Here is a 27,836-nt window from a genome sequence, read left to right as displayed (position 1 = left end):
TAAAAACTTATGTGTACAACAATGGACAATGACATACTCTGAACTGTAACACAAAGTATATTACTCCATTGTGAAATGTTTGTGGTCCAAAATATATGTAACTTTTGAGAGGATAAAAAAAAACACATCAAAAACAATCTGCAACAAAAAATGGCTGCAAAAGTGCTCGAAAAATAACTGTTACTCAAAGAACTGCCTTCATAGCGTGAAACCATATATTACATAAATAGTATATCTTAAAAAAAAAGATGTAGGACTTGCCATTAAAGCTGGTGAAATGAGGACTGATGTCGCAATTCTAACAAGGCACAGTTTGGGAGCAGATATTGTGTCTTGTTTTGCATTTTGTGCAAAGGTACAGCAGATTGTGGCCGCTGCACAAGGAAGCACGGGTCAAACGCGTCTCCTAAACCAAAGTTCACCCGCAAAAACTCATCTATGACCGCCCCGATTGTCGCACTGCGTTTCCATAGCAGAATTGCATGATTTTGGGGCTGGTCTGCAGGTTGGTCTGCAATAAGATTCCTACCTTTATGGGGCAGAAATCGCCAAGCGACGCCTTAGAAATTGTGTCTAGCTAGGCGATCGCTCAGTTGAAAAAATGTTACCCGCAATGGCGGTCGTGATGTAAACGACCCCAGTTGCTGTTTTGGAATGTGGCTATTTTTTCTCACACAATTCCAGTGAAAATCGCCTGTTAGCGTGGAAGGCCTGTGACCATGGCTTTGCTCGTGATTGGTGGTTAGGTTAGCTGCAGAGCGCTGAGAGGAGCATCCTTGCGAGGCCCTCTGTAGTGTTTTGACTCTCCAGGCCTGAGGCGCGGTGTCTACCAGTTGAGGCGGAACACGGGGTGTTTCAGGAGCTCTCGGGAAGGGGGGCGATCCATCGGCTGCAGTTCCAGGCAGCGCAGAGCCACGTCCCGCAGGCCCGGGGACAGGTGGGCTGGGATTGTGGGTGCGGTTGTGGCACTCGCGATCTGAGGTGAACAGCAGTAATGAGTACACACGCACGTGACAATGTTTCACATAAAGAAGTTCATTCCTCTCCACCAACAGGTGCCCAAAAAATTATATTGAAATTTTAAGCAGAGGATTATGGTTTACAAGAGCACACTTTGCAGAGAGGCGTGAGGGTGATACTGCCAGAGGGAGCGAGAACCTGGGATCCACACCAAACAGCCTGTGGATTCCCGCCTGCGTTGTGCACCGCTCACCTTGAATATGAGAGCCAGGTGGTTGGAGTGTTTCTCTGCGTTCCAGGGCGGCTTGGCACAGGACATCTCGATGATGGCACAGCCCACGCTCCAAACGTCACAGCTGCGGCCGTACTGCTGCCCCCTCAGCACCTGCGATGCACAGCACGGTCCGTCACACCGACACGCAAACCCCAGCAGCAGCTGTGAAGAGCTGGCCACCCACATATTGAGGTCGTCCCGATCATTTTCCACTGGCCATTTTCCACAGGTCATTCTCAGCAAAATTTGGACCATACCAATTCAGCAAGGTGTTTGTAAAGCCAGCTGACAAAAGAAACCACCCAGACTTTAGAAGTTAATCATCCCTAACAGCCCCTTAGCATTGCAGACATTTCCTTTGTCGTAAGAGAACTCTGCCGATGGAAACGTTTCGATGAGAGAATGGAAATGTTTGCATTCTTATTTTCTCCAGTAAAACACATACGATAATTATAATAACACGCTGCTTTGGATGGGACATAAATACACCCTAACCTTCAGAATCTCACCATTATTTGTGTTCTGTTGAACAGAAATGCACCACAGCTTCTTGACTTTGCAACCTTGCCCGTTTCAGTTCTTCTCTCTGTTGTAGTGTGTGGCTATTATGCAGTGTGGTTTAGTTTAACTGTATTTAAACCTCGTTATTTTATTGATTTGGGATATGAAACACCACAATAGCAATAAATCGGCATATTTGGAGTGACAATGTTGACCTGTGTGACAACAAGGTGATATAAAAATCGGCGTAGGAGTACAACATAATTTCTTCTATTTTAATTAGGATTAGAATATAAACACACACAGTAGCACACTTCACAAGCTTTGCAAGCTTTAGCTCTTGGCAGCAGTTGGCTTTACATATACTAATCATACCTGAGATTAAAATACTGTATCTGTTTACTCCATGAGAAAAAAATACATTGGCTGGTCTTTTTAAAGAGCGCAGCAATTAAAATGGTTTGGACCACAGCAAAAACAATTAACTGAAAGGCCAGGTGTTGTTGGGGCCTCAAAGGGCTACACTTTTCTTTTATTTCTGCTTAATGAAAAATCAAAATCCACTTAACCTAATTTGCTCATAGACACGTGACTCTGAATGCAATACGTAATGATTGGTAGACAGCCCCTAGCTTTGTTTCTGTGGCAGTGACATTTAAAACATGACTACAAAAATGTTGCAGATTCCAACCTTATCCAGTAAGTTCTCAGAGCTCTGCATAGAGGTGTGAAAAAAGTCCTTCCCACTCACTTAAGACAAATTTTCAATGTCACATAAAAACATATTTATCATCTATCCTCGTTCATACAAGCCTCATAGGCTTATTAGGGGTGTTGAAGTGTAGTCATGTCTGCCATGTTCACCTGATTTTTATACAAGGCCTTTTATACAAGGCCTATAGGCCTATGCTGGTGTTAGCTGGGGCAATTTTAACCCTATTTTAAGAGTCTTTTCACACAGAGATCTAAAATCTGCAATGTAAAATGTATTATTTGACATGTTTATTTTTTCCCCCCCTTATCCTTACCTCAGGAGCCATGAAGGCGATGGTGCCCAGCAGCTGGCCCTGGAACTCTCCGGCGCCCGTCCCCTTGGACGCCAGCCTGGCAGCGGCTCCGAAGTCGGCGATCCGCAGCCTCTGGCCTGTGCTGTCGATCAGCAGGTTGGCACCTTCACATCGCAGAGCACCACAGAGGGACATGCAGTTAGCTCAGAGGCTGCAGCCAGGGTGGAAGGGCATACACCCATATACCCTCACAAAGCCCGAACACGCAACCCTCTGCACTCCAGCATTGCTTCAGGACAGGGGCGGGGCTTTCTTAGTGCTACGGGAGAGCCGCTGTCTCCTGATGTGACTGCAGAATTGGGCCCCGGTAGGGCCCTGGCAGGTAACCCAAAAGGAGGGCCCCTTTCGGTGAGAGGTGCATGCCCCTTGAGCCGCTCACCTTTGATGTCTCTGTGGATGATCTGGTTCTCATGGAGGTAAGCCAGGCCGCGCAGCAGCTGGTCTGTGTAGTTGATTATGACCGCCTCCTTGAAGGGCCCGTACTTGTTCAGCAGGTGAGACACTGAGCCACCTGATTGGAGCAGACGGGTGTACCGATTTTATTGGGTTCATTCATACACAAATGAACATAACAAAAAAATAAAGAGCTTCACATTCAAGCAGGAATCCACTTTGACTGAGAAACTTATGCAGACAGGCAGCACGCCAATCTAGATGCAATCTAGATGAGTACGAGTACCTTTGTGAAATGGCACGGACCCAAATGAGCTTACATCCTACCACTTGACCACCACGGCTGATGGGGAAGCATTTCGGCACCATTTCGGTTGCGGCCTCACCTGCCATCCACTCCACAAACAGGTTGTAGTTGTTCTTCTCGCAGGTGGCGCCCAGCATGCGGATGATGTTGGGGTGGTTGAGGTGGCCCATCATGCGGATCTCCTCCCGCAGCGCCTCCACCACCTCCTCCTGCTCCGACGACGTGTTCCGCACGTAGGTCACCTGGGGGAGGGAGGGGTCAGAGAGAGGTTCCACTAGTGTTTGAGCACTACAGCTTCTGTTACATACTAACAGAGCTTCTTGTGTCTTCACGTGGAATCACCAAACCTATTGCTGCATGATGAGGCATATGCCATGGGGCGCCTCATTACATTACATTCCAATACTGTCCATTATTATGCAGAGGGACTTACATAGGTTACAACTGTATCCATTTATACAGCTGGATTTTACTGAAGCAATTGCGCCCCCCACAGTGCCCCAGCGGGGAATAGAACCAGCAACCTTTTGGTTACGAGCCCTGCTCCTTAGCACTACGCCACACACCTGCCTATGCCTACATGCTTCACACCTACACAGACAGCTGTTAACGTGCGTCTCCCCTGTAACCCTCTGCCCAGCTTAGCCCAGCTCTGCTGTCTCTGTTCCCTGAAGGTCTGGGGGGGGGGGTTCCTTTTCACCTGTTTGACAGCCATCAGCGTGCCGGTGCCCACATCCTGGGCCTGGTAGCAGGAGGAGAAGGCGCCCAGGCCGATCTGCTGACCCTTCAGCCACTCCGCCCCCTCCCTGTAGGGCTGCTTCACTTTGGTATGGCCAGACAGAGCCTCTGGGGTCTGCGGGTGACACAAACGGAACATTCAAGAGCAAACCATCATTACTAATGGTTGTAATGTGTGCGGTTTGCCAGGCTTCGTATTGTGTGTGGTTTCTTTTTAACAGCTGTGTAATTGCCACTTACAATTTGTGTGATGTGTAACATCTTGTGTACTGTTCCACTTTCAATGTATTGTTTTGTGTACTGTCTACATTAATAATGTCGCGCAAGCTTTATTTGGTGGAAAACACACTTGTGTGTCAACAGACAATGATCTTGCAAAACGTTGTTTTGGAGTAACATAGTGATTTATTATTTACGAATGGCAAATGCTAAATAATGACCTATTGCTGCCATTGGGCAGTGAGGGTGTGCCCACACCCACCTGGACGATGATGACGTCCTCCCCTTTGTCCACCTGCAGCTGGGGGATGGTGGGCAGGGCGTCCTGGGACTCGGACAGGGCCATGACGATGGCCAGCGCCTCCTCCTCCTCCGCCTCCATCTTCTCCTTGCACCTCTGGTTCTGCGCCACGTCGTCGGTGTAGGCGTCGCCCCCCGTGCCGGCGCTGTCTGGGTGGAGGACGGCCACCTCCGACCTGAAGGTGACGGTGCTGTCGTCGGCGGGCGCGGACACCTCCAGCAGGTCCTCCATGCTGGAGTTGAGCTCGCCGCCGGCCTCCAGGCCCCCGTAGCCGTCCTCCACGGGCGTGAAGGCGGAGTCCCCGCCGGGGACGGGGGCGGGGCCACAGCGCGGGACGTCCTGGAGGTCCAGCTTCAGGCCGCTCCTGGCCGGCTGGCAGGGCGCTTTGCTCCCCTCGCTGGGGGAGGCCCGGGTGGGTTTTGGTCTGTGGATCTGGGGCTGTGGGCGGGTGAATGTGGGGGACAGTTTCGCTGAGCCTTTACCGGCGTTGGCGTGCTTCTGCAGCTTGCGCTGGGTGCTCGGGGAGGCGCTGGCAGGCTTGGCGGTGACGAGGTCCTGTGGCCTGGCTCTGGGGCCGTCAGCAGAGGAGAGCGGGAGGGAGCTGGAGGCAGGCAGGGATGGGGCGGGTGGAGAGTGACTCGAGGAGGGGCGGTCCAGGCACTGGCTTGGTGGCCTGCTCTTGTCCTGCACCGAATCCAGCGCCGGGTGTCCCGTGGTGACGGCCGCCGGCCGCTCTGCGACGTCCCCCGGGCCGGCCTCGCACGCCCCTCGGCCCGTCGTGGCGGACAGCTGCACGGTGTGGAGAGGGGAGCTGCTTCCGGAGACGCTCGGGGAGTTCTGGGGGGCGGGGGGCTCGGCCTCCTCGAGGCCCAGCTGGACCGCCTCCAGGATGTCCATCTCCTCTGCGATGGCCAGCAGGCGGCGCCGCATGCGGGCGTGGTTGGCGGAGCCGGTGGCGCTCAGCATGTGCAGCAGCGTGACGAAGACGCGGGGCACCCGGGCCACCATGCGGGCGGCGCTCAGGAACACCCGGCGAGACAGCTTACCCACCATGGAGTGGGAGTGGTCGATCGACCCTAGTGCAAAGCTGAGGAGAGCCAGCAGCTTCTGGTACCTGCAAGTGGGCAAAGATAGCAGCAGTGTCACAGACACAGAACACTCTGTGCATAACACTGGCCAGTATCTCTGTGAGGCACTAGCAGTGAACGTGAGCAATGCAGACAGGAGCAGAAAGGCTTTTTGTCGTAGCGCATCTGTGGCTATACCAGAGAGATCCAAAAAGATGCAATCACATGCACAAAACATTAGTAATACATGAAAAATGATTTATGCCAATAGTTACGCTTTAAATGATAATAAATGTAAGAATTTTCAGTTTATAGGACTTAATAAGGGAGACACTGCCAACCTTGACCGTACAAAACTAATCTCTAATTTCTACTCTTCATAGTCATATAAAATTTCAACACCAACGACCATTTATAAAAGGAAGCCACAACACAAGTTTGGACAAATGTTCTGTAAAACAGATGTTGCTACTTTCCCTCCACATCTTGTAAAATTACAAGAAAACTTTCAATTTTGACTCTATAATAGCTACTAAATTTGAATGCCAATCAACAGCTTTTCCAACTTGAAAGAACATAGTGAGCCAGACCGTACAACAATTGGTGTCGACTGTGCAATGACTCACACTTTTTGATGAGTCATCTGAACACCGTCACAGCTGACTGCTTGAGGATTACAAAAGGATAATCCCTGTGTCATATCAAGGCCTCGAGGAATAAATAAACGAGGAAGTCCTGCTTCACGAGTGCGCCGTAAAGAGCACCACAGTCCGACTGCAGAGGTGTTTTATTCCAAGCACGCGCTCAAATTCCCCTTTACACGGATCTCAGTATAATCCCGAAATCGAAAGGCGATTTTACCCACGTACCTCTCGACCAGAGTCTGTGACTGGGGGCAGTCGCCCCCGGAGACGATGTGGGGGTAGAACTCGGCGGGAAACTCCAGCAAGAGACGGTCGATGAGGCACAGGCGTCCCAGAAGCCCTTGCCAGTTAGCGGCCTCCATCTCGGAGTCCAGGATACAGTTTAAGACATAGTCCACCCCTCCAATCCCTATGGATCCTGCAATATGGAGAAAACTGTCGGTCAACGATTGCAACTTGTCTCTGCAAAACTACACATGAATAAAGCCGATAACTTACAAAAGGGAATCAAACTCAAATGACCATAATAAGAGAATGGAGAATTTTATTCAAAAGCATTGGCCTCAAGTTAAACACCAAGTCTCCAGCTCTTGACAAATTGTGAACATATAACGAACTGTGATTCGCACCTGCTTTGAGGATCTCTCTGCCCACAGCAAGCTCCCCTGCCTGTCCCTTACTCAGCTCCAGCAGAGTGGACACAGACAGCTGGCTGGTTCGACTGAAGACAGACAAATGCCATGAAAGACATTAACTCTGATGCTTCAAGGGTTAGACCCTTCAGCAAGCAAGACTTAGATTGTCTTAGATTAGCTGGGTTAGGTCTATGAGTGCTTTTAAAAGCTGGACTATCTGCTGGATTCCAGCTCACACAGACCAGGGATGAGGAACCTTACACTAAACCATAGTGAATGAAACCCATGTCATGCAGTCATGCAGTGAGCTGTGTACCGTATTTTCATACTTTATGTGCAATATCACATTCTACCACATGATGGCACTACATACTAACAGTAACAAAAAGGACTCTGGGACTATCAATGAGGATCATTTTAATTTCTTTTAAAATTGGCTTCTTAAGAACAAATGTCATGTTTACATGATTCCCCCAGGCAAATATTTTGAAGGTTCTCTGATTATCTGTACATGTCTAATAACTGATAAATATTTAAAATTCATTTAAATAATGCATTACAGCATTATATCTCAATTTGTTTTTTGTGTTTTCATGTATTGCCTGTACATGCGCATGAAAACACAAATAATTAGTTTTTTTTAACATAATAAAACAAAAACATAACCAAAATCTATTTAAAATCTATTCAAAGTTGGTGTTATGCTTTCCATACAATACATAATACTAAAATCTGAGTCTTTATGGAGATCCTCCTGTATAGGTTTTGAATGTGCAGCCAAAGTCATTGGTCACATCTGAATAGTCAGTGCAGTTTTTGAGCTATTTGCACCTCTCAAGGATTTTTCTGAAAAACAAGGAGTCAAAACACAATAACCAAAAAAGCTCAAACATCCAGGGAATTCACCAGAAATGCGCCATTCCGTGACTTGTATATCAACCTATAGATTAAAACTACCATTTAGATAATTTGCAAAACAATGAGAAAATTTTAGTGTTTGTGAATTTATGCGTTTGTGAAAAGTACCAGACAGCTGGCAACTCCATACACACTGCCCTTGATACACGGCCCAGCCTGGTTCGCTCGCTCAGGTGAAATTACCTGTTGGCGTCTGCACACTTGATCAGGATGGTTTCCACCACCGGCTGCAGCAGCTTCTGCAGGTGCGTTTGCTCTGAGAGACTGTGGCAGGGCGTGTACACCAGCATAGCCCGTAAGGTTTTCTGGACACAGGGCACGAGACCATGCAGTTTAACCACAGAGCAAACTAAACACATACATCCACCGAATTTTAGCATGTTTCTGTAGCATTCAAGATGAGTCTTGTCAAGGCAATGAATACGACAGTAATTCTTGTTGTAATTATCCAATTCATCGATAGATACCCTGACAAACAATAAATCACATCATTTCATTAAGTCTCCCAAAAAATCACTGATGAAATAAAATGGATGTTCAGACCATGAAGTGCACCTACCAGTGAACACTACCATGTAGACAGAGAGAGACAGAAGTACTAATACATTCAGTAATACACTGAAAACGACAAGAAACAAAACAAAACCAAAAAAACCACCACCATGTGCCCGCCTTGTTGACTCAGAGGCAAAACCACTCTCAGATGATGACCCTTCCCCCCACTGACATTAACAATACAGCTCAGCTTCACAGTGTGGCCTGCAATGCAGCGGGTGTGCGTTTGGAGTACCCACCAGGGCGGCGACGTAGACTTTGTACACGGGGTCAGCACAGACCATGGACAGGACGCTGCAGCAGGATTCCACCACCACGTCCCCCGACACCCCGCAACCTGCCGCCGCGGCCCCCAGCACCACCCCCGGCCCCGCCCCGGGGCCCGAGTGCTCCCCGTTGGCCAGCAGCAGCGCCCCGCTCACATCGTGGGACAGCCTCCGCAGGGCCATCTCTCTGATGTTCCAGTTCCTGGAGAAGAGGCAGCCCACCAGCTCGATTCCAAACACCTGCAGACAAACGCACACACATGCGTGGTTGAACATGCAAACTCCAACCCCAAAACTTCATACTTGAGTCCTCAGGATCTGGTCAGGATGGACAGCTATTCACCACTTGATATATATGTAACCCTCTATTTGAATGTGAATGTTTCCCTTAATATGTGTCTGATGGAACAGTCTGTGTTAGGGCTCAATGAGCATGAGGCTGTCTTTCCTGGAGAAACACAGGTGAGCAGACACGTCGTAAGACAAACGCTGCTCACCCTAACCCAAGGCTCGGCCAGCTCTTTGTAGGATTGTGGGATTTGCTGGACTCCGTAGTGGGGCAGGTTAAAGTCACCCTCCTGCGCCCGTCTCTGACCCTCGCTGTGGGATGAGGCCTGGCTCTGGTGACCCTGAGACTGGCCCTGATGACACGCTGCACTGTCCCCCAGGCCAGCGGCCTCGTGGCTGAAGATGCAAGACAACACAGGCAATACAAGACACAGACGTCAGTTCTAAACAACCCCCATACTCATGGTGAGTACAGGTATTCCTAAAAAATGCTCAACAAACGATTCCAGTTTAAATGCATTATTCATTTATTAGTGTTTTTGACGGGGTAGAATTAAGTCAATATTTTTAGCAGACAAATACAATCTTGCATTGATCAGTTTATTGAACTGGTCACCTGGGATTTGCCACTACCATTTACAATATGTTCAAGTTGCATTTTGACTTATACTGAATATTTACACTGATGTTTCCCTGAAAGCAAGCCCTTGAGAATGTCACAGAAAAGTGAGGGAAATTACAAAACATCTGACCCCAAAAAGGCCCCAAACCTTTCAAGCAAATTAAACCTAAACTACATTTTCAAAACAAGTTATGAACAAAAGGATTTGATAGAATATTTGGGCCATTTCTGGCTTCTTTGGCACTGGTTGCATAACAACATAACGTCACTGCAGCTGTAGAATTAGCATTCAAATCAACTTGGAAGCAGGTGTGCACTGGATTTAATTGCAAAAAACTAAGGTGAACACTGGCATAAGCAGACATACAACAAAGAAATAGGGGAGGATAAACTCAATTCGCAAGCGAATTCTTAAAAGAAACAGAGGTCCCAGCACAAAGGCTGCTGTCAGTACCTGTAAAAATCATGTGTCTTCCACTTGGCTCGACAGAGAGGGCAGATTAAGGCTTCATGGTTTCTGCGACATTCCTCAGCCCCTGTGATGAGACAGAGACAGTTTCTCAGAAGAGAAAACATTGTTTAGGATCACCCATCAAAGAACACACAACTTCAAAAGAAAATACCATTCCAATTAGACAGCACTGGACAGCACAGCTTAAAGGTTTACTAGACTAAACCCTGCACCCAGCAGCTGTGAACTTCAGGTGATTCATTGTCTGAAACTGATTCAGTGACAGAGGGAATTAGCCAGTGAATTGCCTGATCTAAACATTGGAAGAAAGTACAGGTGTTAGTCATGTTCCCCATCAATCTGCAATGGATTAGCTCTCCACACATTTCATCAAACTAGTCTATCTTTGACTCAAGTGTCCAAATGGTTGCACGATCGCACGTTTTGATCAGTGCAGCAGTCTCTGACTGCGGAGAGTACTTCTGTGATTCTTTGCCCATCCGTATAAAGACATGTTTTTCTACACAAATATCCATGCAGATCACACTCCACAAAGGAGGGAAATTCTAGTATTATTGTCTTCAACTTCATTTTTTTTTTTCTTTTGGACTGTCAATAGCTATCCAACTAATTCCCATTTCAACTTGCTTTTGTAAAAATCTAATATTATTTACTTATGGTGTGGCACTGTACATGTATCCCTACATCCTGCACATCTTGCAGGCCCAGGAGTGCATGTTTGTTCCTCCAGCACACCCGGGCCCTGTGTGTGGGCGGGGCGCTATTTGGCAGGAAGTGGGGGCTGGGAGGGGTGACTCACAGATGGACATGCAGTGGTGGTGCAGCTTGTTCCGGCAGCCTTCCTCGCACACGGTCAGGCTCTCCTCGTCCAGCATGTCCAGCAGGCAGATGGGACACATCTGCTCCTCCTCGTCCTTCAGGCTGCTGCTCCGGACAGTGACAGTGACAGAGAGTCCGTCAGATGCGTGCACTCACACGACCGGGAGCCCTTCCCGTGGGGCTGCTGCATTTACAGCTCGCTACCAAAACAGATCTGTTGTTGATAATGCTATTCACGCCCCCAGTGCCTCCCTCATCTTAACTTGCTTCAAATATTTATCCCTCAGAATAAAACAAAACCAAGCAGAAAATACATTATTAAAACTGTAGTATCACAGGAGCAATTTACAGTCAGTTAGCTACACAATAAAGAATTAAGAGTATATAATATTTTACAACATAAATAAATGTGTTACAAGAACTTCGTTTCACTACCTTTCCTCACAAAACTGTGGTAACAATGTCCACTTTAAGCCTTTGAAATTGACACACAATGGTAAGGTGTTAAAATGTCACAGTACATTGACTTTGTGACCTTCAAATCAAATCTGAAAAGCAGGTTTACAACAGATGAGGTGAGATCTGTTAAAGGGAGGTAATGAGGTGAGGCTCCGCTGAGCGTGTCGGAGGCCCGGGTGACCCACCTGCTGTCGTTGCTGGAGGTCGAGGCGCTGGACGCGCAGGACGTGTGCGAGTTGGACAGGCGGGAGACAAACTTCTGAATGGTGCTGCGAGAGGGAGCTTTGATCCGCGAGCTGCGGCGATTGTGGTACTTCTGAAACAAGCTCTCCACCTGCACCAGGAAACGCACAGAAGTTTACCCCTGTGTTTTTCCCAATATAATAATGGCTATAAAACCAAAACAGGCCTAACTGACGCTGATAATCTCACACCGGCTCTAGATTCCTAAAAATGAGCATGTAGTACAATGGTCAATGATCTCTCACTCGTGACTGTAGCTGCTCCGTGAAACAAGAGGAGACACCACAATACAATTAATTTTTTTAATAAGGAAATAAAATAAAAATATATTAATTACAATAAAAAATTAAAACAATATATTTTTATTTATAATAAATTATGTCTATATATTTTTAACACACTTAATACATTTGTACATAGTATACATGTTTGCAAGTTGCCAAGACATTACTTACTATGTTTATGTTTGCTGTGGCTTCACTATTTCTACTACAGTGAAAGCAGTTTATCATTGGAAATAAATCCTACGGAACTCTTATATGTACCTGAGGAGCAATAATTCTAACAGAGGTCTAAAGTCATCGCCCACTATGCTCAGCCAGACCTGGCCAGGTCACAGGTAGCTGCAGCCTTAGCTGGGCATGGAGGGGAAGCAGTCTGTTTGGACATGGGCAGTGGACAGGGTTAGGTTTTTACCTCAAAGTTCTTCAGGGTTTTCCTCCAGAGCAGGGGGTCGGAGGGCTCCAGCTGGAAGACCCTGAGCATGACGAAGAGGACGTGGATGCAGAAGGTGCCCCGGCCGCAGCTGCAGGTCTGAGAGGAGAGAGCGCCAGAAGGCACGTTAGGGACACACTGTCCTCCCTTGAGTTTCGATTCAGCAGCTCGGGTTCCCAAATCCTGCACTTCCTGCAAGGCTACACTCCGAGCCTACTTTTAAAAGACAAAACATTCAAAAAACCGGTACAATAGAGGGCGCCTAAATCTGTTCCCCTGAAAAGAAATCAGTAGTTTATCTATTTTAATATTTGATACATTTATTTGACTGGAGACTTGTGATCCATTTTTACTTTTCAGTAAAAGGACAGTAAGTACTTTAAGATGAGAAATATGACTAGTTGGACATAGCAGGCACACACAAAATCCATGGGCTTTACATTTCATAAATGTTTGGTACCTCCAACTAAACAAAGTCAGAGGGCTCCATCTTATTTTAGAACAAAAATAAGATGAAACTCTTTGAACATGCCGAGAGTGGACTTTATGGCAAGAGAAGAAACCTGGAAACATCTGATATTCAACTTAAAAGCCCCAGTTTGTACAGAAAATCTACATAAAAGAAGAAAAAATGATGATACAGCTGTTCACTGTAAGGACACTGAAGATAATTTGCTTACCTGTGGACCAATAAAAACCCTGTATTTGTTGTCAGGGCTGTCTCCTCCAATCAGGAAAGAGTTTGGTCCTATCTGCTGTAGCAGATAAAGGCGGGCCCTCATAACCTTGTTGACCCTGCGGTTAGTCTCCTCTGGACTATAGGGGGAAAACCCATCTGGAGAGGGTGCCCGCCGAGGGGGTGTGACTCGCCCACTCTGAAACTAAAGAAGAACAAAAGGCATGTAATCAAGACCAATATATTTATGCAGAAGCGTGTCAGAAGACACGCTAATAGACATGTTCCAATAGTACTTTATCTGTTATAATAATTCTTGTTAGCGTTTTCACTAAAATACTTGATCATCATGTACTGCTAGTGGCAAAGCTGGTGTTTTTATCTTTTTCAGCATTTAGCATGAAAGACGGCATCATGAAAGTAGTACTTGAGCACAGACATTAGCCCGCCATTAGCCAGCAGTAACATTTCAGCCACTGCGTTCTGTGACTGATTCCCGGTGCGGACGTTTGTCTGACAGTCATGCGGATGTCGACTCACCGGGACGGGGGACGCCCTCTTCACCCGCACGCCCACGGACTCGGACTTCCCGCCCATCTTGCCGGAGGCGGAGGAAGTGGAGGAAGAGGAAGAGGAGGGGCCAGGGGAGGGGCTGCGGTGGCCCCGGGGCCGGGAGGAAGCGGCTCCCACCTGCGTTTCTGTCCCGGCCTCGCTCCCGTCCGGTCTCAGCGGAACGGGCTTCACCACCTGAGAGGGGAGAGGGGGGAGAATGCAGGAACAGCGTGGCTACAACCTGCACGGCCACAGCAGCCGGCTCTTATCACTATCATTCAGGACAGATGCCCCTGTTTTAAATGACTAAGACAGACTCTTCCAGTCTGCGACCTGGGCCTGCATACTTCCTTCCATTTGATTTTCATATTTCACAATGTAAGTCACAAGTTCAACTTCCGGTTTAGTAACTACAGTAGGAAATGGGAAGATGGACTTACTGTATATACTAATTCAATAGATTAAGTTCATTCAATGGATTCAGATACTTCATAACCGTACATTTCCACAAACAAAAAAAGGGCTAAATGTTTATTTTGCTGAAATTTATAATTACATTTAAAATATAATTCAGCGAACTAAGTCCCACATGATGATATTGGGCTTTCAACAGTATGGAGTTACATATCAATTGTTAGATACAGGTATAGATATAGATATATTCAACTCATCAGATGTGTATTTTTTATGACCTTTCAGTTACATTCTGAGGATAAATAAGATTTTTCTCAGTGAACACCAGCCTTTACGGTCTTTTGTTAGTGCATAACCGTGTGATAACTGCATACTAACACAGATATGATTGATCACAGAAGACAGTGAGCCGGACAGTGAGCGAGTGAGCAGAGATCTCAGCTGCAGTAAACCAAGCTTAAAAATAGATTTGGGCGATTTTCCGTGACTCGCTGGGGAACAGTGACGCATGTGTGGTTGTGGCGGCCGGCCGGGCGTGGCGCCGGGCTGTGGCCGTGGGGCGTTCCCCCCCCCCCCCCGTTTCGGCTCTCTCACCGCGGGGCCCGGGGCCGCACTCACCACGGGGCCCTTCCGGCTCCGCCGCTCCAGCCACTCGTGCTTCCAGGCTGGCATGCAGGTGGCCTTCAGCTTCTCCCGGATCATCCGCTCCTCCGGACGGTCCTCCATCTTCTGCAGGCTCCGCAGCGTGTCCTTGCCGTCCATGTCCCGACTGGGGGGGGGGGGCAGAGAGGTGGGGGGGGGCAAGGTACGTTAGGGACGAAACACTGCAGAGGTGAACATGCCCTGCTACGTGCTACCAGGCTAATTATCTTTCCTTCCCATACACCTCCATTTCAAGGCACAAAAAAAATCACATGAAGAAGAAATTACACTGTGCTGTCTTACTCTACATATGGAGAAGGACATTCAGCAAGTTAGCAAATTTACCCACTATGGCAAATGCTGTATCCCTGTATCTACTGCATTGAAATAATACGATGTAAACAACTAGACCAAGAGTCGTATATCGCATATATAAGACATAGGCTGAACTCAGTCTAGAACTTGATACAATGGCCAATTTCTCCAGATTACCCAGATGCATTTGAATTTAATGCTCTTTTATAATGTATGTTTTCTTTAGATTAAGGCCGGTATAATGGTCCTGGGATGAGCAAGGACACAGAACAAGGCCAATAAAGTAACAGCCAGCAAATCTGTATTATTTGCCATGTCATGTAAACCTTTCACAAAAATGCTACAAGTAATAAAGCACATTTTTGACGAGGATGGTCACTGCAGTTGACGGTCCCTTCCACACAGGCCAACACAGCATGTTCTCACAATGTGAGGCACCACATACTGTGATGAGCTTGCATTTTGTGCAATGAATCAAGTGAGAAATAAATAGCTCACAGGAATCAAATAAAATTTGCAAGTCTGTCTGAATCACAGTCACTGCATTTGTGCATAATAAGGTCTCAGCCAGAGCCAAAAGGTGCCATTTCTACCATTAACTGCCAGGTCATTAGTATTAGCATATAGCTTCAGGCTAGTCAGAATAAAATGCACACAAGTACCACACATTCACTTCATTATGGATAACATAATAATTAAGAAATAACATTAGATATACAGCCTACAAAACACAAAAACATCCTCCTTCCTGCTTTGAAGGATGAGTGCTTCAGAATAACCAGAGCAATCTGAGCCTGTTAGATTTTCAGTACATCATACAAATGAATGCTGACAGCATTGTTCCCTGTTCCCTTTCTGCTGTGTGACTGAGCGCTTTCTGCACAAAATATTTAGCCTTTAATATCAGCTAAAGAAATCCCATGTAAGAATGTTCTTTATAAGGACATATGGTGTCATATCAGCACTTGTGCACCTAATGGGACATAAGGTGACCTTTCAATTCATCTGCAAAAGGATTTGGCCTTAAATTTACAGAACAATTTTAAACTAAATGCTGATGACAAACACAAGACTTTGGACAATGGTCAAAAATGCACATTCTGTTGACATTTTGTTTTTAGAAATGTGGCAAACATATATAGAATGAAAGAATTCAAAGCAAAACATTACATTACATTAATTTAGCGGACCCTCTTATCCAGAACGGCTTCCAGTACAAGAAACAACAGTGCTGTTTACCACAGAGGCTACAGCTGGGTGTGACTAACCACATGCACCACCACACATCAGCCACCACACACACTTTGCAGTCCCTGCCTGAAAAATGTGCCAAAAATGAGATGAATAAGTGCATGCTGTGAAATTTCACCAAAGTGTGGAGAAAAACATTTTGTCACCAGTCAAAATTAGTGAAAATGCTGTTAGTTTCTTTTACTGGAAACTGTAAATCAGAATGAATCTCAGCAAGTGAAATGGCTGCAGGCAGACAAGCCTGATAAGCATGAGGAGGATCTAGTCAGAGTTGGTTGATGTGAAGAATGCTACAGTATAATTCTTCCATAACATCAGCTTTATCTGCAGCTAACTGACAATTTCAAAGCCAAATGTGATTTATTAATTCTGTTCACCATAAAATAACATCTACAAATGAAATGAGCTGGAGCCCATTCTCTCTCAGTCACCTCTGTGGACACAGGTAATAAGCAGAGCCCTCTGGTCTTGGAACAATGAGTTGAAATAGCTGGAGTGCACAGCCCTGACTGACTCGATATGAAAAGGCAGCAGCAGAGGACCCCGCTTCTCGTATGACAGATATCCCACAGTGCAGTGGGCCGGGAACAAAGGGACACTATGTTGTCTGCGCGGGTGGGACCTGGAACAGCTCGCGGCTGGGCATCGATTTCAAACCTCCACGTAAGCGGAGACCGTGTCGCGCTGGGCCAGGCCTTTCTCACAGGCTGCTGTGGAGCCCGGACTCGGGTTACCACGACAGGCGGGCCCTGTGCACTGCCGCACATCGCACCCACAACAGGGTGGAAGGGCTCCACGAACACAGGTTAACCTACCGCGACTGTGCGTCAAACTGTGATACGGGCATAGCTACAAATCTAGGAGGTCAGACTGAGAAATTATGAATGTAAGACAAAGTCATACATATTACGCAGTAATTTAACATACAAACATAAATACTGCGTGCACAAGTAACCATGAAATGTAATGTGTGAGGATTCTTCGGATAATGAAAATATAACATAGCATTTATTGGCATTAATTCTGTGGCTGCTAGATGGTATTCAAATCACTTCACTCAGTAGAGGCTCTAAATAAGTGTCATCTTGGGCTAGCTTAGGTTGACTGGTTGGATAATTTGATTTTTCTCCCCCTCACAATGTGGAAAAACTGTTAGATATCACATAGAAACAATAACTAATGTCTATAGGCCATTTATTAGTGCATTAGATGTGCCACACTGAGATGTACAGCACAGTGATACTGTGAGAATGCTGAGCAGGCAACAAGAGATTTCTCTCCATGAAGGGCATGTCATGTGAGATCAGGCCCTTCCAAATCTAAGCCCAAATTCATATTTGCCTCCAGGGGAAATGGAAGTTCTGAGGAGTTGAGGACTTTGCACTAGTGGTCTTCACGGGTCAAAATAATCATCATAATCATGTCTTTTTTTTTTTATCAAATTCTTTGACGTTATCCATAAATGTCTCCAACACTTTTTCTCAGTCATTCTTATATGTTGTGCTCACTCTTTGCTCTCCGGTTTAGCTCTGACCTCCTTTTTAAGGTTTCAGTTGTTTTCTTCTTACTCTAATGGTAAAATACATGCTTATCGTACAAGTTAGATAAGGATCAACCCAGTGTGTTCTTGTCTCTGGTCCTCAGGTCCGTGGACTTTTGAAGACCTATATTACGAATTATTATAAAATTTACAAGGGGGAACATACTGGAGAAGGGTGACAAGTGACCGATACTGTAAGCAACAAACAAGACTGTAACAGGACAAACACTCTGTGCTACAGAGTGATTTCTGTATGTACGGCCCAGACTACCAGCTTCCTCTTCAACACTCAAACAAACCAGAGGGAAAATTAACAGGAAAAGAGCCGCAACAGCCTTCCTGCAGGGCAATCGGGCGGGTCAGTAATTAGAGCCACATAACAGCTATCACGACTGTAACGCTCAGAGGCCTACTGTATGTAAACCATAGGGCTGCGTGTAATTACGAAGTCCAACAATCTTCCATGACACCCAAACGACTGTTCCTAAATTTTGACCTCTGAAGGGTACGGCCTGTGCCATAGCTCTGAGAGCTGCTGCTGCTGGCTCGCAATGACTGCACTGGGACAGCGCTTCCCGGATGCACAGCGCGGCGGTTTAATGTGCCCCCGGACACAGAACTGAGCAAACAAGTGTGTGCGTGAGAGGGGGAGGGTGCTCAGTGCACTGCCTGTTTGTGTTATATAACACTATCTGCTCTGCAGCAAAAAAAAATAAAAAAGTTCACTGTGACAGAGGCATTTTGGAGGACAGATGATAATAATGAATATTTTACTTAACTTTATCTGGCTGAGGACTCAAAGCTATAAAGATTAACATCGAGGTTTAATGTGTCACCATAAAAATCTGGTAACTAAATTTGGTGCTTAGAGTACCCTCTCTACTCTAGCATGCAGTGTATGTTAAGGTACGTTTTCTGTGTCTGCATAACCCTTTAACATTTACTTGAGATTTTATATGTTAATTACTTCTGGATATTTATTCATCGTCCTTTAAATTTTGTACTTAAACTTTAGATTTGTTTGAAATGACAACGTTGCAAAGGAACCATTTAGAATTGATCCTACAAGCCTACGTAGATTATGAGCTAGGTACAATATGTACACATTAAGTGGTTTCAATATTTGTTGAAAGGAAATATGTACAACACTAAAGGTGAATTGTGACAGAAGGTTTCTTTCTGGTCCGATATATACACGTAAACTTTTGCCTGGAGTGAAATTTAGTGAAAAAGTGAAATCGTATGCACCAAATGAAATGCTGAAAAGCACCATAAGCCTGCACTGTAAGCCTGTGCATACTTTATCTACATTACGTTAATACATGTTAATGGTCTATGAAATTTCTGGTGCATTAGCCAGCCATTTATTTTTTTATACTTTAAGATGAAGTTAAGCGCTTACAACTGAAGGTCATCCATTTGTAGTCTGCAGGTGGGAGAAATTTATTTAACTGCAGGTCCCAGAGCTGTGCTTTGGAATGTAGTAAGAATGCAGAGAAATGTGTACCTCCTACAGCTACTTGCACGCTCCCCACCTCTTAAACACACATCTGAATAATACCATTGAAAGACAAAACAATGTCGAACAAAATCAATACCCCTCGCCCCCCCTCCCAAATAAAAATAATATGTCATAAAGTCAGTGCACTCATAATGGTCTTACACAAACACAAGGGCTTTGAGGCTCCACAGCTGAGCTTAAAAACAAGAAAATAAGGAGCCCATTCAGCACTTATTCCAGGACTACAGAGTTAAAATTCCCAGAAACTCGAATTTCGCACATTTACAGAGAAGGAGGAAGGAAGCAAGTCTTCCATTCAAATTCAGGTTTCTGCCAATTTCAACCGGAGCAGCTATAGGCCAAGAATAGGCACTTCCTGCCCTAGAGAGCCTGTTTGTTTTCAAGTTATCTTTCAACTAGTAACACACTGACACCTGACACACCACATTTTCCAGGCCTCTATGACAAGAAATACCCATTTCAGACAAGCTCTGTTTTACCTGCTGCCACAGGCATGCACTTAATTATATTTTGGGATGCTTTATGAGAATAACTTGTGCAACAGTTCATGCCTGTAAAATGTAAAAAGGAGATATTTCCATTAAAGGACATATTTTCCACTATATGCATCTATATTCATGTATCAAGCAGGGCAAACTCATGCACAGCTTGCATAAGTACAAAAATCTGCTGTAATCACCGAAATATTCAGCTTTAAGATACTGATACATTTAACAACCATCTCACAAAACGCACTGACCTGTTTGTGATGGCACTCACTATATTGGAAAACAAATCAGAACGAATCAAGAAGCCAAACTTCAAACGCTCAATCATGACGAAAATTAAAACGTGAATCCAGGCGCAGGCTTACAGGGATGAAAGTTCAGCAGAACCACTCGGGTGACATTTCATAGGAATGAAATTTTCATTTACCGGATTTAATGAGCACAATGCAAATACAGGATGCAAAAATACAATGCAAGTAGTGAGGCAAAAACAATGGCAACTGAACAATTCTGAGGTCTGTTCCATCTGAACACAATGGGCTGCAATGGATTTCCTTATGAGGCTCACCAGATTGAATATACCGGCCAGTGGTGGAGGCCGTGTCATGTCAGAAAACAAAAATAGAGGGAGGCAATCCACAATCATATCCAGTACTTGCATTTCTCCCTTTTTTTGTAATTATTTCAAAAGCAGCGCCCAAGTGAAGACAGCTCCCGATGTTTGGGCAGGAAGCCTTTGTGAGGGGTGAGAGATGTCATCTGAGAGGCCCCCTGGGCGGTGGTGCTGCCAAGGGGAGAGCCATCATTCTCTCCGGCCCAAGAAGGACAGTGAGAGTGTCACAGCAGTCAACAGAACCCCCCCCACCCCCAGCGAGATTCGGTGGAGCCCTGTCCCAGCAAGAAGCTCTCCTGTGCTGACACCTGCCCGTTCTCCACCCTGCCTCTCTGTTCCCGACGCCCCAGGTTGCGACCGCCAGCTCCGCTCCTCCTGCTCCGGGTAACGGCGAGCACAGAGTTGACAGGCGCGCTCGTGGGCCCTACGAGTCACATGTGAGAAAGGCCCGATTCATGCAGCGTCAGTATCTGTGCCAATTCCGCGCGGGGAATCACATGCATGGCCCCTCTGTCTGCCAGCGGGAATTTTTTCCCTCTCAAAGAGAGAACTTGAAATGGAGGTCAGAGTGGGGTGGGGGGAGGACAACTGATTAACCATGTTCTCAGTTAAAAGTGTCTCAGTGTCTTCGCCCACCCCCCCCAGTTATATGTTGCGAAAACCTCTGAACCGCAAAGAGCCTCTGATCAGGACAGTTGTTCCATTGAGAGATACGTGTCACCCCAGTATGCTACAAAGTGCTGACTAATTTCCTTGCTGCTCCAGCTCTTCACGCTGTGCACACACTTGACATCTCTTTCTTCAGGACACAGTTCACCTCAAGGTGAAACCAAGGAGAAGTGTCTATGGAGCTACTATTGCTTCAGAGATAGTGAAATGAATTCATCAAAAAATGCCAGGGAGTCCATCAGTGGCAGACCGCATAAAGATCAAGATCCAATCATATTTAAGTGAACAGTAAAAAAAAAAATCTTTATTTACACTTAGCATGTGGCAGATCATATTACTGTATGCATATCATCAAGCTAACCGGCATATCTGAATGTACACAGTAAAATAAACTGAAGACTGGAACCTTGCTTTGTGGCACTTCCATGTAGGCTTACCAGGGACAGTAGACTTAACCAGAAAAAACACTGCAATTAGAGCAATTTCCCTAATGTTCCCAGCTCTTATTAATATTTAGCTGGCCATAATACACAAATAGACAGGCTGTGTTTTGCAGAGTGGATTCTCATTCCCAGGATGCACATTAACAAAACACTGCATACTTTTGAATGAGCTGAGTAACTAGGTAGCTATATGGCAAAGTCATATGAGCAATGCTTAGCTAACTTGCACAAAACAGACAAGATGTGGCCTGCATTAGCTTGAAACGGGTCTTTAACCCAGTTCATAGAGTGCTGTGAGTGTAAAAGCAGACAGAGGTTTACAAATGTATGCGAGTAGATGAGGCAATGTTGAGTTTAGTATGACATTACTTTCAGAAAGCAGTGATCCTGCAGACCTGGAACCCTTTATGTTACATTTACCTATAAATGCATTGCATACGTGGGGAAATACATCCAAAACTTACTCTGGGCAGACAGCCACATTAACCACTTCTGAGAACTGAAATCACTGAATCCTCTGCTGTACTTTCTCAGAATCTGATATATGGCTGCGCTTAGACAAAAAAAAAAACCCTACATGAGTTCAACGGAGCCAAAAAACAAAGCCCAATTTGTTGACGCAAACTGAACAGAAACCGAGGGTTCGGGCCGAGAGACTGACACATGTAATCAACAGTACCCCATGGGAGCCAACCATATGACAAGCATCCCACTCAATGATGAATTACTTAACACACCGAACACCTGGTCACTCTGATGTACAAATAATTCATCAAATGAAGTAATTAAGGGCGGGGAAATAAAACACAGGCAGAAAGCACAGCCGTTGGCAGCTACGGTTAGGCACCTCTCTAGAAGAAATCAGAGCAGTCCTCAGACAGCGTATACAACAGATAATGGCAACATATGGACCGTATATTCCATATGGTTATAAAGTGGAGTAGAGCAGCTGCTATATACTGTGTACGGCAGACACAGAAGGGGTCATGGTCATGTTTACGTGCAAGGAAAATAAAATTACTAAAAATGACAGACTACAGAGGGCCTGGGAGGCAATTTCTTTCTTTTTTTTTTTTGCAATTCTACGTTTCACTTGGGTCTACTTAAAATTTAAGCAAATTATTCAATGGACAGCACATCTAGATTCAACTCTGTGATTTTGTTTTGCGTCTCCCTCTTTTTTTTTTTTTTTTTTTTAAGATTGCCACGCTGATTAGATGATTGTTGCATGGTAACACACACAACAAAGCAAAACCCTTAAGGCAAATGTGTTTCAGCTGGAGAAGCAAGAGCAGTGCTTTCTACACTGTCGGCTATGAGGCTGCGTCCAGAGCGTGTTCCAGCTGAAGGCTCTTATCATGCATCAGACCGACGGCCCGCCAGACAGGCCAGAATGTCCAAACTCCTACCACATCCGCTGGAAATGAAAACAAAAATTAACTGCAACCCCGTGGGCTGGGAACACCCATCTGAGATATCCCAGGTTCTTCCGTTCTGAGCGGAGCTCCTCCAGCAACAGACACACGCATTCACAAGACTAAAACGCAATACGAGGCATCCCATGACCTAGCTTTCTCCCCTACATTGCTAAAGAGTTATTATCCATTTTCAGCACAGAAATAGGCATATGGAGGGAATTTTAATTGGACAACTGTTGGACAACATTTCATGTCCATCAATTGCAACCTCCATGAAGTTATTCAGACACAAATCACCTATTGCAGAAAGGCAAAACATTCCTAATATGGAAAAAATAAAACTCACAGGACACTGAACATGCTGTCCTAATTCATTTACTCAGCCAAAATTATGTCAAATGGTTTTCCTAGCATTTCATCATGATAACTTGGGGTATAGGCTATACATAGTAAGCATTCTAATAATGTTTGCAATAGCCCATGTGGTCCTATTCATGATTCACAACAAGAACATTCTAAAATGTTATCCAAAATATTGGCAATTGTGCAAAACTTCCCATGGTTCATGAATACAACTGAAGCTTTCTTAAAGCTTCTAACCTCTGAATGTCCAACATTGATAATGAAACATCCCTCAAACCCTTTTCTCGTCTTCTAACAAGGTCACTGTTCATTTCTGATTATTGATGGAAAGTACAACTACTACACAATTATGTTACAAATACATTAGAACAAAAACAAGGTGAATGCAATACTTGCGTACATATGCTGAAAACAGCATTCATTTATCTTGCACAGCTTTCATTTGTCTAGTATCACATCTACAATTATCAGAAGAGCAGCACTGAAATCAAGAAGTCCGGAGTAACCGCACCAGAATGAAAATGTTAAAAAATTGGCCACACATCATCTACTATAAACACATAATGAGACAATATCAAAATATGCTTCCAGAAATAGTCTTTCAGGGAACCTTAGGAGTGAATATGCTATGATTGAGGCATTCTGTTTATGCACTGTGCTCATTACAATGCAAATTAGTGCCATTTTAAACTTATGTTATCTGCTCTGTGGTCTGCTGCAGGCTGAACAATCAAAAGGCACACCAGAGCGTTTGCATTCCCCAGTTTGATTTACCAAAAAGCGAAAACACACATCCAGAAAACTGAGTATAATCTTCACATGAATGCATTTTAAAGTGCCATTACTGGCCAGTTTCAAGCAACGTTTTTTTGTTTTTGTTTTAATTCAATAGTAAATCAGCAATAAATGCCAAAAAAAAATCATTCTCACTTCTAAACTCTAAATAAATCTCTCAACAAATGTTAAAATTACACTATGGGCTATACGACTCACTATACGACACTATACGACTAAATAAAATCAAAATGTATATTTTAATCAATAAAATCATATCTTAATTGTTTAACAAAGTTCATCATAATAATGGGCTTATTATTACAGATTGGGAGGCAAGGTCTCAAAAAGGAAAAAAAAACAAACAAAAACGAACATCTCATGTATTGCACTGCCACTCAACTGACTTCTGCAATACACTGATCCCTAAAGGACGAACAACAACTAAAGGAAGCACCTGATTTGTAAAGCCTCTCCTGATCTTTCAAAAGCCGACTAAGGTAGATTTACCTGACACAGACTAGTGTCTGTCAAGGGCTTTTCCACTGTCTGAAACGGAGTCAGGTGGACTGGCGAAGGTCTAATTCCTGCTGCTTTTCCATTGTCTTGTCTGTCAGAACTAGAACCACACGATGTGGAACTATTCTACTTAATCCCTGTAATGAGCCTGGCGCTACCAAGCAGGAACCAGAGCTGTGGGCGGAGCTGAATCGCCTGCCACCAGGCTCAGCCAACCAGGTGAGGGTGGGAGGTATACAAATCGAAATAGTTATGTATTATGTGAAAGGACAGAAATTTTGATTCCTTCCCCTCCTACTGATGCACCTCGCCTCTGCTCAGCTCCCCCTGCTCATAACACACTGCAGCCCACATCTGTTCCAAACATAAGACACTTGCATCCCCAGCAGCCCTCTGGGATGCCTACAAACCCCCAGCTCTCCCTAAAGCCTTGTCAGCTCTCTCCATTTCTCTAACAATGACCATCTCCCCACCTCTCTTCCCCCCCTCAGCCAGTGTCCTCTCATTTAAACTGTGGCCCCTCAGAGGTGCAATGAGCTATACACCACTGTTGAAACAGCAGTCCCTCATCAAACTCTGTCACCTTTGGCAGAGTAACCTTTTCAAGCTGTAATTTTGGTTCCCCATTTCTACCCTGAAACCACACAACTGGACTCACAATCAGACTACCCAGACTGAACCCAAATGCAGTGGTCTCTGCCCTTACGTTTGAATAGCCTGATGAAATTCTGTGTTTGCTGACTTTATTCATTACTTCAACAGATTAGGTTCAACGGAACTTTGAAACAAACTGCTTGCTTGACCATAACAGTAAGCATACATCTAAATGATATACATGTAGTAATGGGCTGACTAAGTCTGGGACAATTAGGACCAGTACCTGAACATTTGAAAAAATGTTAATGCTTCAGCCATATACCCAGGTCTGGCTCAAAAAAAACATTTAAATTATTTAGTTTAAAGGATGGAAGGTTTAAGCTAATTTTCTGCTTTTTCTTTTAACTTTTTTTTTTATCTTTTAAACTCATTCTCCTGAAGTATCACTGGAAAAACATGACATCAGCGACTTTTCAAGTGATGATCTCATATTGGTATGCATGAATTGGGTTCTGGGGTTCACTGGAATTCTCTCTTTATACTTAGAGTCGACTCTAGTAGTTTGCTGTGTACAGTAACTAGCACACAAGTATTACCACAAATTACTGGAGTCTTCTTCTCTATTGCTTTATCTGTCATCATCCTTTTCCGCATTCTCTTCTGTCAAGTTTTAAATCAAGCTCCTCGTTTTATAAGCAGCACACAAGCCTCACAATCCTCCTTTTCAAAAAGATAGCATCTAAACAAACTCTGTACTATCCTTCATAAAAGCTTTATGCTAACCAACAGCTCCTTGCAGTCAAGCTATTTTCATAGTACAATTGTCTATACTGTCCACAAGTACACTCGATTTCTGCGTCTACTCCCTTCTTTTTCACTATTTCTAGACATGTGGTTAACAGTTATTCTCGAATCTATCCCCATGCCCCCCGTTACTAGAAAACGAATTACATTTTCAAATACTAAGTATAAAGTAATCCCACCCAAGGTGTCAAAAGGACACAGATGTCACGATAGATGCTAGATATCACGATATGTGTTCCACTGGTCTGCTATGACAGCAATATTACAGCACAAAAACAATTTATGTCATATAAACATACAACATACACAGAATGAATCCTCAAGGGATTAGTAGTTAGCTAACTGTTGTCCTGTGACGCTGAATAACTCGGAAGAAAACAACCATTCAGGATAGTTCACAGACAATTCATACAGAATTGTAGTAGTTAGCTACCTAAGGAGTAACCACTTTTCAAGATATTGATTAGTGCCCACCTAAAACAGACTAACTTTTCAAACGGTGCATTCCCATAAAACAATCCTGGCATGTCCCAACTGATGACGATTGCAAAAAATAGCTAACACATCAAAAATCTGAGCAAATTACCTTGCATATTAAACACTGTCCATGTAAAATACTTTGAGTGGCACCCGTTGGCTAGTTTTATGTTATGTGCAACTTGAAATTTGCACATACGAAAGCAAGTTACCACGCTAATTAGCTAGCTGGGTAATTTTAAAGCTAACTTTTAAATCTATCTTCTTAAAAAGTTAGTCAGCTAACTTTTTAAATCTGGACAAATCAGAGACTGCCTTGCAGTAGAAGATTTTCATAAACTCTTGCTCGATTTAGCGCATTTCTGAGTAACCTTAAAGAGCATGCAACAACTTAGTGGAAATTGGATAGCAGGTGATAATTTTGTTACATATTTTTAAAACAACGTTACAAGACTTTCATATCAAGTTAGATGGCTACTGATAAACAGCTTTACCGCTGCTTATGGTAACTAATGTCTTCCGTTAGGGAGTTATCTTATGGCAACTGGTAAATTAGGGCAGGATGGAGACACAACACGTACCGTTAGCTAAATTAGCTATAACGCTACGAGCTCTCCTAACAGTTAACTAGTTAGCCACCAAACTTTACCAGAAAAGGAAACGTGGGCGGAAACACCAAAACGCTACTAGCTAGTCATAGACTTAATGGTACGATGCCTTATCTTACAAGATGCATGCTCCTAAGGCAATCTAAGCAAACCGGCAGTGATAGCTAAAGTTATAGTAATTGATCTTACCCATTTTGCGGGGTGGCTATCTCCAGAGTTCCAGTGACACCATCATCCACAGTGCGGTGCTCACTGCTGCTTTTAAACGCAGAACTAAACAATTCCTGAGCGGTTGTAGACAGACTATTGGTATCACTCGTATTGCCAGAAAGTGGGTGATAAGTTAGTGAATTGCTATGCCGAAAGCTGTGGCTCTGATGAGGCAGGGAAGCGCGGATCCCGCCGGACGATGAAACAGACGAGAAGCGCAACTCCGATACCGAACTTGTCCCGATCTCCGGTGACAGGAGCAGCGACTCTGCCTTATCGAGATCCACGCTCCTAACTTTCCTCAACTCTTTGCGTCTCCATTGCGCGTTTTCCCCGGCGCTTGTCTTCGCTGATCGGACACCGCTGTGAAGACTTAAGTTACTTTGATTGCTGTGGGAAAGATTTCCAGTATTTATGCCGTTATCCGAATCTGATATTCCCGACGACGAGGTACGGCTCCCCGCCGCCGCCATTTTCTG

The 27,836-nt window shown here is 44.8% G+C and overlaps 1 protein-coding gene across 1 annotated transcript; it reads right to left on the bottom strand.

The window, feature by feature from the left end:
* Positions 1-86: 86 nt before the first annotated feature.
* Positions 87-27,836, bottom strand: LOC118776737 (mitogen-activated protein kinase kinase kinase 1-like). Its single transcript, XM_036527266.1, has 20 exons — positions 27,337-27,836; positions 14,723-14,873; positions 13,679-13,885; positions 13,143-13,343; positions 12,445-12,561; positions 11,691-11,839; positions 11,027-11,151; positions 10,210-10,291; positions 9,343-9,529; positions 8,819-9,085; positions 8,208-8,329; positions 7,101-7,192; positions 6,697-6,889; positions 4,722-5,874; positions 4,203-4,355; positions 3,582-3,744; positions 3,182-3,313; positions 2,764-2,906; positions 1,214-1,345; positions 87-976 (listed from the first exon to the last, which is right to left on the bottom strand). Exons 1-20 carry the CDS (start codon positions 27,828-27,830, stop codon positions 827-829), a joined length of 4,413 nt encoding a protein of 1,470 aa, XP_036383159.1. The 5' UTR covers positions 27,831-27,836; the 3' UTR covers positions 87-826.

Source organism: Megalops cyprinoides, chromosome 4, assembly GCF_013368585.1.
Source record: "Megalops cyprinoides isolate fMegCyp1 chromosome 4, fMegCyp1.pri, whole genome shotgun sequence".
Classification (NCBI taxonomy): domain Eukaryota; kingdom Metazoa; phylum Chordata; class Actinopteri; order Elopiformes; family Megalopidae; genus Megalops; species Megalops cyprinoides.
Note: the sequence above shows the minus strand (reverse complement) of the source record. Positions and strands in the feature narration are given on the sequence as shown.

Excerpts from the sequence above, each read along its gene's own strand:
- LOC118776737 (XM_036527266.1), bottom strand. The coding sequence starts at position 27,830 with ATGGCGGCGGCGGGGAGCCGTACCTCGTCGTCGGGAATATCAGATTCG. Across the intron at positions 11,152-11,690 it reads ACCTCCAGCAACGACAGCAG|CAGCCTGAAGGACGAGGAGG; the intron begins GTGGGTCACCCG and ends TGTCCGGAGCAG. Across the intron at positions 3,745-4,202 it reads CGCTGATGGCTGTCAAACAG|GTGACCTACGTGCGGAACAC; the intron begins GTGAAAAGGAAC and ends TCCCTCCCCCAG.